General features: G+C 39.4%; 2 protein-coding genes across 2 annotated transcripts in view; both read right to left on the bottom strand.

Moving 5' to 3' along the window:
* Positions 1-3,153, bottom strand: part of chchd3b (coiled-coil-helix-coiled-coil-helix domain containing 3b) — an 11,449-nt gene extending 8,296 nt beyond the window's left edge. The window contains exons 1-2 of the mRNA XM_079808748.1: positions 2,947-3,153; positions 1,271-2,117 (exon numbers count right to left, since the gene is read on the bottom strand). Of these exons, the coding sequence (XP_079664874.1) occupies positions 1,271-2,117; positions 2,947-3,021 (922 nt within the window). The 5' untranslated portion in view covers positions 3,022-3,153. The remainder of the gene's footprint in view (positions 1-1,270; positions 2,118-2,946) is intronic.
* A 2,100-nt stretch (positions 3,154-5,253) lies between these two features.
* On the bottom strand, positions 5,254-18,704 carry slc35b4 (solute carrier family 35 member B4). The gene is made up of 10 exons (XM_079809434.1): positions 18,470-18,704; positions 18,252-18,365; positions 12,941-13,043; positions 12,816-12,865; positions 12,269-12,350; positions 12,080-12,140; positions 9,836-9,945; positions 9,679-9,754; positions 6,694-6,769; positions 5,254-6,496 (listed from the first exon to the last, which is right to left on the bottom strand). Exons 1-10 carry the CDS (start codon positions 18,544-18,546, stop codon positions 6,250-6,252), a joined length of 996 nt encoding a protein of 331 aa, XP_079665560.1. The 5' UTR covers positions 18,547-18,704; the 3' UTR covers positions 5,254-6,249.
* Between the last annotated feature and the right edge of the window lie 54 nt (positions 18,705-18,758).

The following is an 18,758-nucleotide window of genomic DNA, read 5'->3' as shown; positions in this document are numbered from 1 at the left end:
CAGATTAGAGCTGGGCGATAATATAGTTTACATTTTGCGAGCAATCAAGCCGTTGCTATATAGTATATGTGACCCTGGACCACAAAACCAGTCATACGGGTCAATTTTGGGGAAATTGAGATGTATACATCATCTGAAAGATGAATAAATGACATATATGGTGTGTTAGGATAGGACAATATTTGGCAATCTGGAATCTGAGAGTACAAAAAAATTGAAATATTGAGAAAATCACCTTTAAAGTTGTTCAAATGAAGTCCTTAGCCATGCATATTACCACTAATAATACATTTTTTATATATTAACGGTAGGAAATTTACAAAATATCTTCATGGAACATGATCTTTACTTAATACCCTAATGATTTTTGGCATAAAAGAAAAATCGATAATTTTGACCCACAAAATGTATTGTTGGCTATTGCCACAAATATATCCGTGTGACTTATGACTGATTTTGTGCTGCAGGGTCACACACACACACACACACACACACACACACACATATATATATTGCTTTACGTCAATGTACTGAATGTATGCGGATAAAGTTGGACCTACTTATATATACAATTTTATATAAAGAGCTGACCGATAATATACGGTAGTGAACATTTTGTGAAGAAATAAAACATCAGGGAGTTTAGATTTCCGATGATGTATATATTGCTTTTTACACAAATAAACGGTAGCACGCAAATACATTTGGACATGATAAATATCCAACTTTATATAAAGAGCTGGGTGATAAAAAATCAGGCACTTACGATTTCCTATATAGTATATCACATGATGTGAGTGTACTTCATGTATGCAGATAAAGTTGGTAATTATAAATATTAGGGATGCACGATATATCAGCCACCATATCTGTATAGGTTCATTTTTAATGCTATTGGTATCGGCTCAATACGAAAATTTGACTGATATATTAAAGCCGATAAATAATGTATTATTTCCTTCAGCTGAGACACTTCAGATGCACACTGTTCACCATGATGGGTTTGAATTGCTTGAAATATGATTGAAATCACTTCAAAAAGGAAAAAATTTGCATAATAGTGCATCGCTAATAATATCCAACTTTCTATATATAGAGCTGTGTGATAGTACAGTTATACGGATCACAGAAAAGATCTGTACCATTTGATTGACTTTAAGAGTGAGTTAGGCATTTGTATAAAATACTGAGCTGCAATTGGAGACTTTACTGGTCAATCAGTCAAAAAATTAACCCGAAAAATTGTGGTAAAACCAGATTATGAACTTACCAACATGTGTTTGTGGTGGAAAGACCTCGACTGGGTGGATTGAGGAAGGAACAACAGGTTCCTCAACTGGAGGAAGACGAGGAACAAGAGGTTCTTCAGTTGAAGGTGGACCCATTTGCGTCTTGGAAAGCATTTCATCTGAAGCAGATCCAGATGGTGACACAGGAGACTCCTCCATCACAGATGGGACGGGATCGGGTATGGAGATTGGGAAGGATGAAGTCTCAAGCTCAACGGGTGAAGGAACTGGTAAGTCCATGGGGTCGGCAGATGTAGAAGTAGAGGAGGACGGAGTCTCTACGGGTTCAATTGGTTCAACAGAGGGTGTTACAGGTTCAGTAAGTGGGTCTGTGGTTGGGGAAGGTGGAATGGTTACAGGTTCAGTAGTAGAGGTCGTGACAGGAGGTGGTGTTAAGAGTTCAACAGGTGCACAGGTTGGTTCCACCAATGGAGGAGCGGTTATTGGTTCACTTGGGACTCGTGAAGGAGCATTTATGGGTTCAGCAGGTTGAGGATCAGGCACAAGTATGTTAGCACATCCAGGTTGAGGATCAGGCACAACTACATGCTCATTACCTGTAGCAATTGGAAGACCCTCAGATGAAGGTGGTGTAGATGTTTCCTCAGACACAGGAGGCATTAAAGGTGTTATTGGCTCCGAGAGAGGAGGAGGAACCAAAGCGCTGGCGTATGAGGGAGAATGAGGTGTGATGGGTATATGACGTTCATCTGGAACCAAAGACTCAACCGGAGGAGTTGTTGGAGACTGCATAAAGGATCTGGTTGGTGCTTGCGGGCGAACCACAGGTGGAGACACCTTCATACGATCAATCACTTTCTCTGAAAGCTGTTTATCATCAGATCAGAAATAGCATTGATATACATTTTCTCTTGCTCATTAAAAATATGTGCACCTTTGCATTTTACATTTTTCTGCATCACCAAAAAGTTAGTGCATGATGTTCCCACAAGGATCTCGTAGAACTTTTTAGACCAGATTATTGTAGGCAAAAATGAATTTACTAATCTCTTCAAACTTTGTGATATTAACATCAAGATCCGTGGATCTTCATTAGCTGATATTGCGTTTTTGTAATGCAAATGCATTGAAAATAATGCCGGAATCGATTGAATTTGCATTAATTTGTTCTTGCAAAAAAGTACTTTGACAATACCATTGTTCATTGATATAGCAAACAAATTAATGTACAATGGTATTCCCATAGTGCATACCCCAAAAGCATGCTATTAGCATGGTGTGTGTCTAACAAAACTTGTAGTATGGTAAGTTTGGTCACTATTAGGTTGCTACTAAGGTCACTAGTAAAGCACAAGTCTGTTTTGAAAGCAATATCTATTGGTGATGTGAAAGTTTACCATGTCTACGTGTGGTATGCATGCTTAGTATGCAAAGCAGGTCAACATGCATGACCCTTAGGCTATATTTAACATAACATACCCTGTGCAGTACATTTTGTCCTACACCCTTTCAATCTCCACAATGCATTTTTTGGATTTTGCACGATGATATAAGACTATAATACAGTTCAAGTGGGTACAATAACAAACTTAGGTTCAAAGAAAGTTTCGCATGATCAAAAGAGCTAATGTAGAGATAAGAATAAAAGGGAAACCCCTTCTTCATACGTGTATTGTTGTCTAGTTAGTGCACTTACCCGAATGCCCTTTACGAATGTAACCTCCTCGTCCGAGTCGAGGGAAACGTGGCGCGAGCTGCTGTTGCCTCCCATCACTGTGTGCCTTTATCTCTACAGTTCAGTGTGATAATTATTGTAAATAAAACACAAAAGGGGGATTTATCCGATGGGAAATTCAGCACGGGGTCTGATATCTGCCGAAAAGCTCGTGTTCAGTTCGACCCTTCCCACCCTGAGGAATTTCTCTCTACAGCCCCGCGTCCATTCAAACCTCAGAGACACATCCAGCGATTTATTTATTTTTTGCCAGATAGTAAACGTTTATAACCGAGAATAACTGTTTTTTGTTTCCAATATATATATCTGGGATCAAAAAAAATATTTTAAGTTTAAAAGTACATTCGCGGTGTTTGGGGGCGTGGCTACTATGATGTGTTAATAATACATGAGCTGCTGATTATTATTCAAAATGGTAAAAACACACTGTTCTGTGTATTGAAAACTAAATCTCACACATTTCTAAGCCCAATTCCATTATTTTTGTTACAGTATTAACAAAAAGTGCATTTAATTGTTGTATTTTGGTGGAAAATATGGTTACCATCACTGTTGGGTGAAAATAATTACTTAGTACTCGATTTTAATTAATTTTGACTCGAGTAAGAGCTTGTTCCCGCCACAGAATAAAACATTTTTTAAAGATAACTGCGACTATATCTCCCAATTATGTCTTTTTTATAGTTTTATAGTTATGGTCAGAATTGTGAAATATAAACTCGCAATTCTGACTTTATATCTTGCAATTCTGACTTTATAACTCTCAATTTCGACTTTATAACTCTCAATTGGGTGTTATAAAGTCAGATTTACGATATAAATTCGCAATTCTTAGAAAAAAGTCAAAATTGTGAGAAGTCGCAATTAAATTTTTTTATTATTATTATTTTGTGGCGGAAACAAACTTCCATAGATTACTCTTAATTTCTCTGTAATCAATTCACTTCTGATGTAAGTGCATTAAATACTATAGACTATAGAGCAATTCTACAATCTTTTACACACTTTTTTTTATTTTAAGCATTTCAATAGTAATATTCCATCAAATCGAATTGAACAATACTCACACATTTTAATTGCATAATTGATTAAGGATTGTTCAATTCAATTTGATGGAATTTTACTATTAATTGAAATGCGTAAATATTTTTAAAAAGTCTTAATTTTTTGTGCGTGTGTATATATAAAGCAATAGTGGATTTAACATTAGAATTTAACGTTAAAATAAAAAAAAATTAAATGTGATTTTCTCCCTTTACACACTTTAGTCAGTTCAGAATAATTTATTCAATTGCATATTGTTTATTTGAAAGAATTAAAAGTGCAGTTTCATGTCTATCCTTGTATTGTTCAACTGCTCGAGGCGGATATGGGATATAGAAAGTATTTCGTAATAAGTAATCCAATAGTCTTTAGAGAGAGTAATCTAATTACACTGTTGAAGATGTAATTAGTAGCTAGTAATTAATTGATTTTTTGGAGTAACATACCCAACACAGGTTTATTTTTATAAAGAATACTAACTGTGTAAGATCATGAGATGATCATGAGCAACAAACAATACATTTCCCCCATAAAAACCCTGGGTATTGACCCCTCAGACACAGTACAAAGCTTTTAAAGGTGCACTATGTAACTTTTCCATCCGCTAGAGGTCACCTATTCAAAACAAAGGTGTAGTTTGATGACGGCACGTTTGAGCGCAGAATCTTGGGACATGTGGTCTTCCCCTAACAGCCGGTGGGAAAGAATCGGAGGACTCGGGCAGAAATCATGTTGATGGATGTGATTATTAACGTTACTGTAGTGAAGCAGAGCAGGAGCGAGTGTTGTGGAGCTGAGGAACCGCTGGAGCGATTGTTATTAAGATGAACACAACACACGCCTCGCGAGCAGCGGGACTTTTATTATGACACAGTCGCCGGCGCCATTTCCGCTTTTCCGGTCATGAGTGTGAGGTAACGCAGCTCTGTTGATCATATTAAGCACATCTGAGTGTGTTAATGATGTTGTGACGTTACTCTGTGTGTTCTCTCAGCGGCTGCTATGACACTTGTTCACACTGCAGTGAGAGTAAAGCGTTTCTGCAAAATAAAACCGGAAACCGAAAGTAACGCAGATATGATGTCATCGACAGGCGACTCCCTCACACGTCTCGGTTCATTGGTTAAAATAGCAATTTCTCACGATTTACAAATAGTTGGAAACATTTGGGATATTGTGAGTACTGAACTGAACAAAATATATAACACTGGCCTAATGGTTTTTGGATATTTTACTGAAAAAACGTTACATAGTGCACCTTTAAAGCCAATGAAAATTAATAGAACACACCCTGTGAAAAAAAACAAAACAGCAGATAAGATTGAAGGAAGTGCACACAAGACAAAAGATTTCCTTTACTTTATGAGGTCTCAGTGTTAGCTGATTAAAAAAACAAAAGTTTTCTTATACAAATCCATGCAAAATTACAAATTGTAGCCTCATGAACATAACACTCAGACAGTTTTGGCAGTCTTGTTTTCTACAATATTGCTTTAGCTCACCCTGATACTCAACCGACCGAAGCACTAGAGCAGGGATCCTCAAATCTGGCCCACGAGCTCCACTTTCCTGCAGAGTTTAGCTCAAACCCTAAACAAAAACACCTGAACATGCTAATCAATGTCTTCAGTATCATTGGAAAATCACAGGTAGGTGAGTTTGATCAGGTTTGCAGCTAAACTCTGCAGCGCATTGGCCCTCCAGGGCAAGATTTAAGGAAGCCTGCACTAGAGTAAGGCGACTACAAAACGTCAAAACTGATACTATGACTACAACTTAAAAGCTTTGCATTACCTTTTGTAGTCATATTTACCTTATTATTTCTCACATGTAAGTGGGCCGACATATTTACTGACTTACTGAAACTCGCGGTGATTAAAAACTAGAGCAGAAATAAATACTTATTGTGAAAATGAATACGTACTAGGTTAGCTGCAAGTCCTCAATAGATCAGAATTGACCATTATGTCAGTTGAAGTAGATCTATGTGAGTAAATAGGATGCCAGGAACAAAAGGAGTGTCTATTTCTGCAAAAAACAGGTCGTGGATTGTGCAAGCTTACAGACAAATGCTCTAACACACACATCCGGCTCAAAAACAGCTTATAAAATTGGCCCAAACACACTTCAACCACGCAGCCATTCACAGTAAAATCAATGAAAAATGACAACAAAACACACTCGCAAGGATCTAAAGAGGTATTGCAATTCTCGTACAGTTTACTCTGCCTTCTTGACGGCTTTCTCTCCTTTCATTGCCGCACGAACGCTGGACCAGACTTCGGTGTAGAGAAGCGTTCCCAGGAACACCACCGCCGTTCCCACCCAGTGCCAGGTTGTGAAGGGATTATGGAAGTACAGGATGGAAATAATGAGGCTCAGAAATTTGCGCAGGGTCACCACCAGTGTGACCGTGAGCGAGGCGCACTCTGTGGTCAGAATAAAGACGCCGCGGATACACACGTATCTGAGAAAGCCGGCTAAGGAAAAAAAATGCAATATAAAACTGACTCGATTCCACAGTTCATAAGCATAAGCTGATCGTAGAGACCATTGGTGGCAATCAACTTTGGCTTACGATGATTTTGATAAACGGAGCCCTGTCCAATAATAGCAATAAAAGCCCATAGACAAAATATTAATGTGACAAATATGAAAGGATACTGGGTGATGACGTTCATCAGCAGGTAAAACCACATGACTGGCATAGACTGACCAATCACAGGGATTTCCACTGGAGCTTTGAGAGAAAGTCATTGGTTTGTCATTTCAAACAAAAAACTAAAAGTCTAACGTTTTAAGGCTTAAATGCACTATCGTTCAAAGGTGTGAAAGAAATCGATACTTTTATTCAGCAAGGATGCATTAAATTGATCAAAAGTGACAGTAAATACATTTATAAGATTTCTATTTTAAAAAAATGCTGTTCTTTTGAACGCTACACATCATAGAATCCTGGATCAAAGAATCCTGGATAAAAATGTATCATTGTTTCGGTGAAAAATATTAAGCAGCACAAACAGTTTTCAACATTGATAATGATAAGAAATGATAGATCATGTGACACTGAAGACTGGAGTAAAGGCCTGTTCACACCGGGACGATTTTCGTGCGCGTTTATCGCCGACGTTTAACGCCTCGGGACTAAATAAAGGGCGCCAATGTGAGTGTGCACACCGATGCGCAAAACGCCTCGGGTTCGTTTTTTTATTTTGACGCGGCACGTTAAAAACTATCTGACCAATGAGATTGGTGTTTTAGTTCACGCTCCTGGAGCTACTGAAGTGACAGTAAAACACCACTTGGTGGCGCTTAAGCACAAAACGGTCTTGCCGAGCACACATTGATACGACGAATAAGTAGTAAGTAGAAAAAAGATGAGCTGCTAATGCTGCTTGCCAGTTAGCAAAAAGTGTGTGAATGGTTTTGGCTATAGACATAATATAGCTGCGTCCGAAATCGCGTACTATGTGAGTAGGTACTACATTTGAATTTGAACGAACTTCACGACCGTTACAAAAAGTATGTTCTACACTCACCTAAAGGATTATTAGGAACACATACTAATACTGTGTTTGACCCCCTTTCGCCTTCAGAACTGCCTTAATTCTACGTGGCATTGATTCAACAAGGAGCTGAAAGCATTCTTTAGAAATGTTGGCCCATATTGATAGGATAGCATCTTGCAGTTGATGGAGATTTGTGGGATGCACATCCAGGGCACGAAGCTCCCGTTCCACCACATCCCAAAGATGCTCTATTGGGTTGAGATCTGGTGACTGTGGCGGCCATTTTAGTTCAGTGAACTCATTGTCATGTTCAAGAAACCAATTTAAAAGCCATCAGAGGATGGGTACATGGTGGTCATAAAGGGATGGACATGGTCAGAAACAATGCTCAGGTAGGCCGTGGCATTTAAACGATGCCCAAGTGGCACTAAGGGGCCTAAAGTGTGCCAAGAAAACATCCCCCACACCATTACACCACCACCACCAGCCTGCACAGTGGTAACAAGGCATGATGGATCCATGTTCAAATTCTGTTTACGCCAAATTCTGACTCTACCATCTGAATGTCTCAACAGAAATCGAGACTCATCAGACCAGGCAACATTTTTCCAGTCTTCAACTGTCCAATTTTGGTGAGCTCGTGCAAATTGTCGCCTCTTTTTCCAATTTGTAGTGGAGATGAGTGGTACCCGGTGGGGTCTTCTGCTGTTGTAGCCCATCCGCCTCAAGGTTGTGCGTGTTGTAGCTTCACAAATGCTTTGCTGCAGACCTCGGTTGTAACGAGTGGTTATTTCAGTCAAAGTTGCTCTTCTATCAGCTTGAATCAGTCGGCCCATTCTCCTCTGACCTCGAGCATCAACAAGGCATTTTCTCCCACAGGACTGCCGCATACTGGATGTTTTTCCCTTTTCACACCTTTCTTTGTAAACCCTAGAAATGGTTGTGCGTGAAAATCCCAGTAACTGAGCAGATTGTGAAATACTCAGACCGGCCCGTCTGGCACCAACAACCATGCCACGCTCAAAATTGCTTAAATCACCTTTCTTTCCCATTCTGACATTCAGTGTAGAGTTCAGGAGATTGTCTTGACCAGGACCACACCCCTAAATGCATTGAAGCAACTGCCATGTGATTGGTTGATTAGATAATTGCATTAATGAGAAATTGAACAGGTGTTCCTAATAATCCTTTAGGTGAGTGTATATAGTATGAATGAATGTAGTATGAATGTAATCCGGACGTACTACACCCGCCATTTTGTCATGATCATGTGACCTACCAGCGTCAGTTGCATCCCATCACCTCCATTCATAAATCGTCTCCAGTGGACTCATAGGATAGTAAAGTGTCCATCGTATGCACACTTCAGAATCTCGCCAGGAGTAGTAGGTCATCCGGGTATTATAATATATATGTGTGTATGTATGTATGTGTGTGTGTGTGTGTGTATGCATGTATGTATGTATATATATGTATATATGTATATATGTATATATGTATATATGTATATATGTATATATGTATATATATATATATATATATATATATATATTATATATATATATATATATATATATATATATATATATATATATATATATATATATATATATATTGCCTTATTTTATTTTATTTGGTGTGTGTTTAATTGTATTCTTCCAGTGTTGTTTACAAGTTTTGGTTTTACTACTGTTGTTATTTATTTATTTATTTCTAGTTTTAGGCCTAATAACATCTGGCAAAGGGACTACCAATGAAAACTAGCCTTTGGGCTAATTTGGGTACATTTACATTCATGAGTGTTGATTAACTTGGGACGTTTTTCATCTTAAAACCAAACTTGGGTCTCCAGCAGACAGTTTAAATCCTGTGTGGCTAGTGTGCATCCCATAATGTTTTGGTCAGTATGCAGAGAGTAGGCGATCTTTTACTGGCTGTTCAAATGCATTCGACCACATGAGCGTTGACACTGCTAAAGCAATCAGGTCGAGTGTGTTTTCCACTTCCAATGGAAGTGGTCGAGTTCAAAACATTTTACACCTGTATTTAGCCTCGCCCACTTGTGATCCGATCGACCAAAACGCATCTTAATACCAGGTGTAAAGAGGGCCTCAGTGACTCCCTATATTATCAGACTCACAGCTCTGGCTGAAGAGCACGGCGTGTCTGTAGATGTCCGTCGACAGCAGGAGGAATCCTGGTAACGGCAGACAGTGCTGAAAAAAGCCAGAGAAATTTGACTTAATCCCACAAGCTCATATGTGTTGCATGCCCCATATGCACAGTTATGGACTCACATTGTAGAACAGAGCCTCCTTGGAGTGTTTTCCATACTTCTTGTACAAAGTTTCTTGGAAAATGCCCATTCTTGCAGACATCAGCAGTGCGAACGTCAGCATGGCGATACCTGAAACACAACAGCACTAATGTAATGGAATATCTTGATTGTGGGTACACCAAAATTAATAATACAATTCAGAATGATTTAACTTCTCACATATATTCAATAAATGCCTTAGAATAGCATACTAACACTGATACTAATTTAGCACTACCATTCAAAAGTTTGGGGTCAGTAAGATTTTATAATGTTTTTAGAGAAGTCTCTTCTGCTCACCAAGGCTGCATTTATTTGATCAAAAATACAGTAAAAACAATTAAATATTATTACAATTTAAAATAAGTGTTTTCTATGTGAATATATTGTAAAATGTAATTTATTTCTGTGATCAAAGCTGTATTTTCAGCATCATTACTCCAGTCTTCAGTGTCACATGATCCTTCAGAAATCATTCTCATATGAGGATTCGCTGCTCAAGAAACATTCATGATTATTAAAATTGTTAAAATAGTTGTTCTGCTTCATATTTTTGTAGAAACTGTGATACGTTTTATTTTTGAGGATTCTTTGATGAATAGAAAGTAGGGGTGTAACGATTCGTTTTAACAACGATTCGATTCGTATCACGATTTGAGGTTGTCGATACGATTCAAGGACGATATTGGTTCATTTAGAACGATACGATCCGAAACGATTCAGTGACTTGAAATCGATTCAGTAACTTTTTAGCCAAAAATTGTGTGACTGAAATAAATATCTGGATACTGGTCAGTGCAGGTGAAGTTTCCTAGATTCCTGTTGTTTCTTGTAAGGGAATCAGGTATCAATTAATTATGGATGTAAACAAACAAGTAAACAACAATTAATGGAAAATGCATTCAAATTTTATTTGAATAAAGTGCAACCAACAGTTTAGGTTGAATTAACAGGAAGTTAACCTTTTCTGCTCTAATTTTCAATATTCAATAGATTTTCAATAAAAGCACAGTAAGTGCAACCAACATTTCAACAGTAGGTTAACCCGCTACTTCTGCTTTTGTTTTCCAACATAAAAATATTACAGTATTAATATCAAAAATAAAGTGCAACTAACATTTCTTCAGGTTGAATAAACTGGCTGAACCTGCTACTACTCTCAGTTTAATAAACAAACAATATTTAAAAAAAGATAAAATGTAACCAACTACTCTTCAATGAATCAACATAATTTTTTTTTCTTCTAAAATATCAACTGATCAACATGATCTGACCGCAGAACACTTCTCTGTGCGTTCACTATGTCGCCAGCAGTACTAAAAACTTCCTCTACTGGCGCACTGGTGTCAGGAACGCACAGGTAACATTTAGCAAGGGTTGAAAGTACAGGTGGCTCTTTCTCCTGGTGGCTTGATCATTTCTCGCTCGGCTTCTCCTCTGCCATCCGCCATGCTATGTTTTGTTTTCTTAGCGCTGCTGCTGGTGCGTGGCGATGATGTCACAGATAGGCAGACTGAATCGAGTAACGTTTAACGCCTTTATCATTAAAAGTGCTAAGAAAAAACATCCATTTAAAGTCTGACGTGCTTAAATCAAATGCGTTATTTCCTATTATCGATACAATCGATTGATTACCTTTTAAAACGATGTTAGATCGATATATTTCGTCCGGAAGGCCAACTTGCCGAGCACAGATCGATGTTGTCAGATCATAGGAATATAAATCGATACATCAATGTAGTAGATGAATCGTTACACCCCTACTAATTTGCCTAATCTTCACGGTACTTTAGACCGCAGTGGAAACGCAGACAATAGCAGGTCTGGGGGGAAAAAAGTTCCTGGTACAAATTGTTCCGGGTAATTTCGGTGGAAACGGGGCTATTGGCGTAGCTTGATGATGCCTTGATTTCACTAAGCTTTTATTATGTCACGTTTCTAAAAAAATAAAACCAGAAATCGAGGGTAACGCGGGTATGAGGTCATTGATAGGCGATGCACGTGTCCTGATTAAAACGGCTTATTTCTCCGGATTTAAACATTCTTGGAAACACTTGGGATAAAGTCAACAAAATTCAACATTGCTCTAGTGGTTTTTGGATATTTTAATCCAAAAATCTTACATATTGTGCCTTTAAATGCTTACTAATGCCATTTCACGGTTTTTATTTTAAATATAACAATACACTGTGTACAAACATTGAATGTGCAGTGAGAATATTACCCAGAAGCCAATGCATGAAGGCATAAACACCATCTTCCTCAGTGGCCCCTTTCTCAACATTCTACATAAGGATCAAACCTGATGTATTAGGTGCAGATAAAATGTGAAATAAAGCATTGCAATGCAAGTATGTTATGCCTATTAATATGAAACAACCTTTTTGCAACCCAGGCTGGTTTTGCAACTCACCACTTGTTTGGCCGACATAATAGTGCAGATGAAAATGCCCACAGACACCAGCACAATGGAGAGATATTTACTCATCGAGTATCTGCAGTCAGAATAAAAGTCATAATGTGACTGAACAATATGCAAAGCAAACTGGAAGTTAAAGAGGCCATATTATACCCTTTTATGGTGTACTAGAATAAGTTTTCATGCTTGATGTTCAAAAAACACATTATTTTCCCTGTATTCTCCATTGTTGCAGCTCCTCATTTCCCAGTCTGTCAGTAACGCTCTGTTTAATTCCTGTCTCTATGAAGCCCCGCCTTCTGAAAAGCACACTGTGCTCTGATTGGTCAGCTGGAGCAATGTGTTGTGATTGGTCAAGCGTTTCCAGTGTTTGGGAAATGTCCCGCCCCTTACCATAACCACCAGATTCAACTCAACGAGACCACGCCCCTTTCATTTGCATATGCATTGGGCGGAAATTATTTAAATTGGGAATATTGTGACATGTTCGTTCCCGGGAAGAAAACTCAAGGCGTGATTTTGTGCATGATCTTCAACATACCTTTTCTTCAAGATGACAATACCGAGAATCATGTTTGCTATTAAAGATCCCTGTGAGCAAAACAAAAAGTTAGGAAGATCAGGCACAGTCCAAAGCAAGGAATGAATGAACCGAATGACACTCACTGATCTGAAGATCATATGCAGCGGCATGGCGATGTTAAAGTTCAGGGCATAGTTATTGATCACGCTGACAGTAAAGAACATAGTCACCATGATCACATAGTTCCTGCAAAGGAGAAGGACAGCAAAGGTCATGAAAGACAGGAGGGTAATGCGTCGAACCATATGGGCATCCATACAATATTCTGCTGCTGTTATCAAATTATTACTAGTCAAAGATTCCCTAATACAGAAGAAATAAAGCATTAATTGAATGGGTAACACTTTAGAATAATGGTCATTAGTTAACATTAGTTAATGTATTAAAAGATTAGTTCACTTTTAAATAAACTTTTGCTGATAATTTACTCACCCCCATGTCATCCAAGATGTCCATGTCTTTCTTTCTGCAGTTGAAAAGAAATGAAGGTTTTTGATTAAAACATTCCAGGATTGTTCTCCATATAATGGACTTCAATGGGCTCCAAACGGTTCAAGTTCCAAATGACAGTTTTAGTGCAGCTTCACAGGGCTTTAAACAATACCAGACGATGAATAAGGGTCTTCTCTAGAGAAACCATCGGTTTCTGCGAGAAACCCAGCAGTATTTATGCTATTATTTTACCTCTTATCAGACTAACGTGATCATCTCTGAGCTCAGCCATAACTTCCGCTAAGTGAGGTCAAATACAAGCGTGGTCATATAGATATAGATCGTAGATGCCTCATTCTACTGATCCGTACAGGCGCTAATGAGGCATCTACATATACATCTATGACCATACTCGTATTTTGACCTCACTTAGCGGAAGTTATGGCGGAGCTCAGAGACGATCACGTTCGTCTGATAAGAGGTAAAATAATAGCATAAATACTGCTGGGTTTCTCGCAGAAACTGATGGTTTCGCTAGATAAGACCCTTATTCATCGTCTGGTGTCGTTTAAAGTCCTTTGAAGCTGCACTGAAACTGTCATTTGGACCTTGAACCGTTTGGAGCCCATTGAAGTCCATTATATGGAGGAAACCCCTGGACTGTTTTCATCAAAAACCTTAATTTCTTTTCGACTGCAGAAAGAAAGACATGGACATCTTGGATGACATGGGGGTGAGTAAATTATCAGCAAAAGTTTATTTAAAAGTGAACTAATCCTTTAACTAACATGAATTAACCATGAGCAGTACATTTCTTACTGTATTTGTTCATCTTTGTTAACGTTAGTTAATATAAATACATCTGTTCATGGTTTGTTCATGTTAGTTCACACTGCATTAACTGTGATTTTAATAATGCATTAGTAAATGTTGAAATTAACATTAACAAAGATTAATAAACGCTTTATAAGTGCAGTTCATTATTAGTTAATGTTAACTAATGTAGTTAACTAATGACCATTATTCTAAAGTGTTACCATTGAACGTATAAATTGTTTAACCACGGTCAAAATCTGTCCTGCAGCAAAACCAGTTAAGAACGACTGGACGTAAGGGATTCTAGATTTAGCACAAAGAGTGTAACATAAGTCATCTTGTTGAGGTTTAAAACTGCACGGCTATGTTTGGAAAGGAATACGAGCGTAACGCAGAGGTTTTCAAAGAGGGGTCAAAGGGGAAAGGTCCAGTAAAAATAAAGAAAGAAAGAAAATAATAATAAAATAAAAAATAAAACTAATAAGTAATTAAATAAATGAGATTAAAATACATTTTAAATATATACATTTATATAAATAAATACAAATTTGATCGCACCGATCAGGCATAACATTATGACCACTGACAGGTGAAGTGAATTACACTGATCCTCACGGCTCCTGTTAGTGGGTGGGATAAATATTAGGCAGCAAGTGAACATGGCAGTGTAACCTCAGGCAGTGTAACCGTTTAATGATCTACAAAATAGAGAGCGCTTTGGTGAGAACTAAACACCTATTTCATTACTACATTAGTAATTTTCTCGCTAGAAATGACATCAGAAGTGGAAAATGTTGGTGAAAAAAAACATACATTTACACACAAACTGACCAGCAAACGCAACTTTCAGACGCCATCTTTTTCCCCAGCTCAACTGTCACTGAATGGAACGCACAGGATTGTGGGATATCAAAAGCAGCGAAGGATACACTCTAAAAAAAAAAAAAGGTTCTATATGGCACCAAAAATGGTTCCTGGCTCGTAAATCATAGGGGAACCTTTTTTAGTGCTATATAGCACCAATTTTGGTTCTTCAGTGGTTCTTCAGTGGTTCTTCAGAGGTTCTTCACCGGTTCTTTGACTAAGGTGCTATATAGCACCTCTGAAGAACCACTGAAGCACCAAAATTGGTGCTATATAGAAACTCTTTTTTTTTAGAGTGTACATATATGCTTCCTTCAAAAAAATCGATCAGATGACGATATCTCAGAAGACACGAAAGTGAAGCTAACATTAGATTCGGACGTGCCTTGATATGTGTCCTTCAAAAGAAGCATTTTCGAGGTTTCGGACGCAGCCTTTGTCCTCAAAGTTGATGTGTTAGAAGCAGGAAAAATGGGCAAGCGTAAGGATTTGAGTGAGTTTGACAAGGGCCAGATTGTGACGGCTAGATGACTGGGTCAGAGCATCTCCAAAACTGCAGCTCTTGTGGGATGTTCCCGGTCTGCAGTGGTCAGTCTCTATCAAAAGTGCTCCAAGGAAGGACCAGTGGAGAACCGGCCACAGGGTCATGAAGGACCAGTGGAGAACCGGCCACAGGGTCATGAAGAACCAGTGGAGAACCGGCCACAGGGTCATGAAGAACCAGTGGAGAACCGGCCACAGGGTCATGAAGAACCAGTGGAGAACCGGCCACAGGGTCATGAAGGACCAGTGGAGAACCGGCCACAGGGTCATGAAGGACCAGTGGAGAACCGGCCACAGGGTCATGAAGAACCAGTGGAGAACCGGCCACAGGGTCATGAAGGACCAGTGGAGAACCGGCCACAGGGTCATGAAGGACCAGTGGAGAACCGGCCACAGGGTCATGAAGAACCAGTGGAGAACCGGCCCCAGGGTCATGAAGAACCAGTGGAGAACCGGCCACAGGGTCATGAAGAACCAGTGGAGAACCGGCCACAGGGTCATGAAGGACCAGTGGAGAACCGGCCACAGGGTCATGAAGGACCAGTGGAGAACCGGCCACAGGGTCATGAAGAACCAGTGGAGAACCGGCCCCAGGGTCATGAAGGACCAGTGGAGAACCGGCCACAGGGTCATGAAGGACCAGTGGAGAACCGGCCACAGGGTCATGGAGGACCAGTGGAGAACCGGCCACAGGGTCATGAAGGACCAGTGGAGAACCGGCCACAGGGTCATGGAGGACCAGTGGAGAACCGGCCACAGGGTCATGGAGGACCAGTGGAGAACCGGCCACAGGGTCATGGAGGACCAGTGGAGAACCGGCCACAGGGTCATGAAGAACCAGTGGAGAACCGGCCACAGGGTCATGAAGGACAAGTGGAGAACCGGCCACAGGGTCATGGAGGACCAGTGGAGAACCGGCCACAGGGTCATGAAGGACCAGTGGAGAACCGGCCACAGGGTCATGGAGGACCAGTGGAGAACCGGCCACAGGGTCATGGAGGACCAGTGGAGAACCGGCCACAGGGTCATGAAGGACCAGTGGAGAACCGGCCACAGGGTCATGGAGGACCAGTGGAGAACCGGCCACAGGGTCATGGAGGACCAGTGGAGAACCGGCCACAGGGTCATGAAGGACCAGTGGAGAACCGGCCACAGGGTCATGGAGGACCAGTGGAGAACCGGCCACAGGGTCATGAAGGACCAGTGGAGAACCGGCCACAGGGTCATGGGCGGCCAAGGCTCATTGATGCTCGTGGGGAGCGAAACAATATTATTTATAACACATAGATGCCTTTTATATTTTAAGTTGGGGTCCCTCAAATATGGATGATCCTATTCGGGGCAGGGTTCCCACTCTTTTTCAGCAACCATTTTCCAGTACTTTTCCAGGACATTTCAATTTTACTACGGCGAGAATAAAAGACAAGGATCATGCCAAATATTGCTTTCCAAGTCTTTAAAAGCCGTCCAGTTTATTGCCATTACTTAACAATCCAGCATTTTTATATGAGCTCTTAATCATACATTATGACTATGGAAGCTTGTTTACACCACAGAATAGAAAGAAAAAGGTAATTGTGACTTTTTATCTTGCTATTCTGACTCTCGCAATTGCGAGTTTTGCGAAAATTGTCGCAATTCTTTTTTCCTCAGAATTTGACTTTATAACTTGCAATTGCAGTTTAGATCTCACAATTCTGAGAAAAGAAGTCAGAATTGCAAGATATAAACTTGCAACTGCGCAAAAAAAAAGTCAATTGTGAAGAAAAGGTCAGAATTGCGAGTTTATATCACGCAATTCTGACTATATCTTGCAATTCTGACTTTATAACACACAAATGTGACTTTATATCAAAATGATGTGATTAGGTAGCAGCTTACGAGTTAACATTCACTGCATACATTTGAGCAGTTAATAGCATTAGCTAACAGCTGCAAGAGGCAACACAAGACTAAACATCATTATTCAAAATACTACTCATACGCATCAAACTCCGCAATGTGCTTTCTGCAACTAGCGCTAATTGTTTGGGCCAGCGATAAACTCTTTATACTCGGCTAAAGAAATAACTTTTTTTTAAAGAATTTTCCCAGACAACAACAAGATTTTCCAGGACATTTTACATTTTATATAATTTTCCATGTGTTTTCCAGGACTGAAAAATTTGTCATCAATTTCCCAGGTTTTCCAAGATGAGTGGGAACCCTGCGAGGGCCTGTAGCATTTAAAACACTGTAAACCCCTGGTTTAACGTACATTGTGCAGTCCAGTATATACTGAATATTGCAGTATTCTATATTGTTGTCACAACACCACATTCATCAAGTGGTTTCATATCTGATATTCAATGCAAATATATACACTGTGCAAAGCATCAGCGATATTAGATGTAATACATATGCATATATCTCCATTATGTTCACCTGCACTGATCTGTTGACTTACAAACCACCTGTAACAGTGACAAAGCAAGGCGTTTACCTCTCACCTATAATAATCAATTAAACGCAAACACTGCCTTTTACCTCGTTCAACAAGCAAAACAAGCTATCTCCGTAAAATTGCGTAAAATAGCATTTGATTTTGGTAGAATGAATGAAATTAAATGAAGGGAATCTGGCAAATCATTCAGCATTCACCTATAATAATCAATTAATGTCCACTGTTTACTAATCTGGTCTAACAAGCCAAAGCAAATGTTTATAATACACGAGTGTGCATATAAATTGTATATTAACCTGAGGGGTATTTGTGGCTTTTTGCGTCCAAAGTGTGCCTCAAAGATGAACCCCTCCAGTGCAATGAAGGCAAACTGGGCAAATGTGACAATATTCCCACATCCTGGGAAATCCCTGCAAAATAAACGATTTAAAGAAGTAATAACTGACAGCATATAAGAAGTTCACACACTTTACGATACGAAAAAATGATCATAAATGAGAGATTTGTAACTCACCTAACCAAAAGTTCCAGAAACACAACATTACTGCAGCAACCAACAAACACCAAAATGGTCGCAAATAACGTATTCATTGCTAAAGGCTAAAATGAAACACTCGCAACAGTTATTTCAGCTTTACACTAATCCGGATGTTGGCATTGTTAATAATAAATGTGTAAATGTTCCTGCACTGGCTTCAATAAACACGTCTCCCGACTAGCGACAGAGTTCGTGCCGCCTACCTCGTCTTGTGGGATTTGTAGTTTTGGGCTCTAATTCAGAAGGCATCCGGAGACTACCAAGA

Source organism: Gobio gobio, assembly GCF_949357685.1.
Source record: "Gobio gobio genome assembly, chromosome: 25".
NCBI lineage: Eukaryota > Metazoa > Chordata > Actinopteri > Cypriniformes > Gobionidae > Gobio > Gobio gobio.
This window is presented reverse-complemented; position numbering and strand designations above follow the sequence as displayed.

Bases quoted from the DNA above. Each gene is read 5' to 3' on its own strand.
- slc35b4 (XM_079809434.1), bottom strand. From the start codon at position 18,546: ATGAATACGTTATTTGCGACCATTTTGGTGTTTGTTGGTTGCTGCAGT. The intron at 9,755-9,835 runs GTGAGTCCATAA...GGCTTTTTTCAG, and splicing joins AGGAGGCTCTGTTCTACAAT to CACTGTCTGCCGTTACCAGG. The intron at 6,770-9,678 runs GTGAGTCTGATA...TTTCTCTCAAAG, and splicing joins CGTGCTCTTCAGCCAGAGCT to CTCCAGTGGAAATCCCTGTG.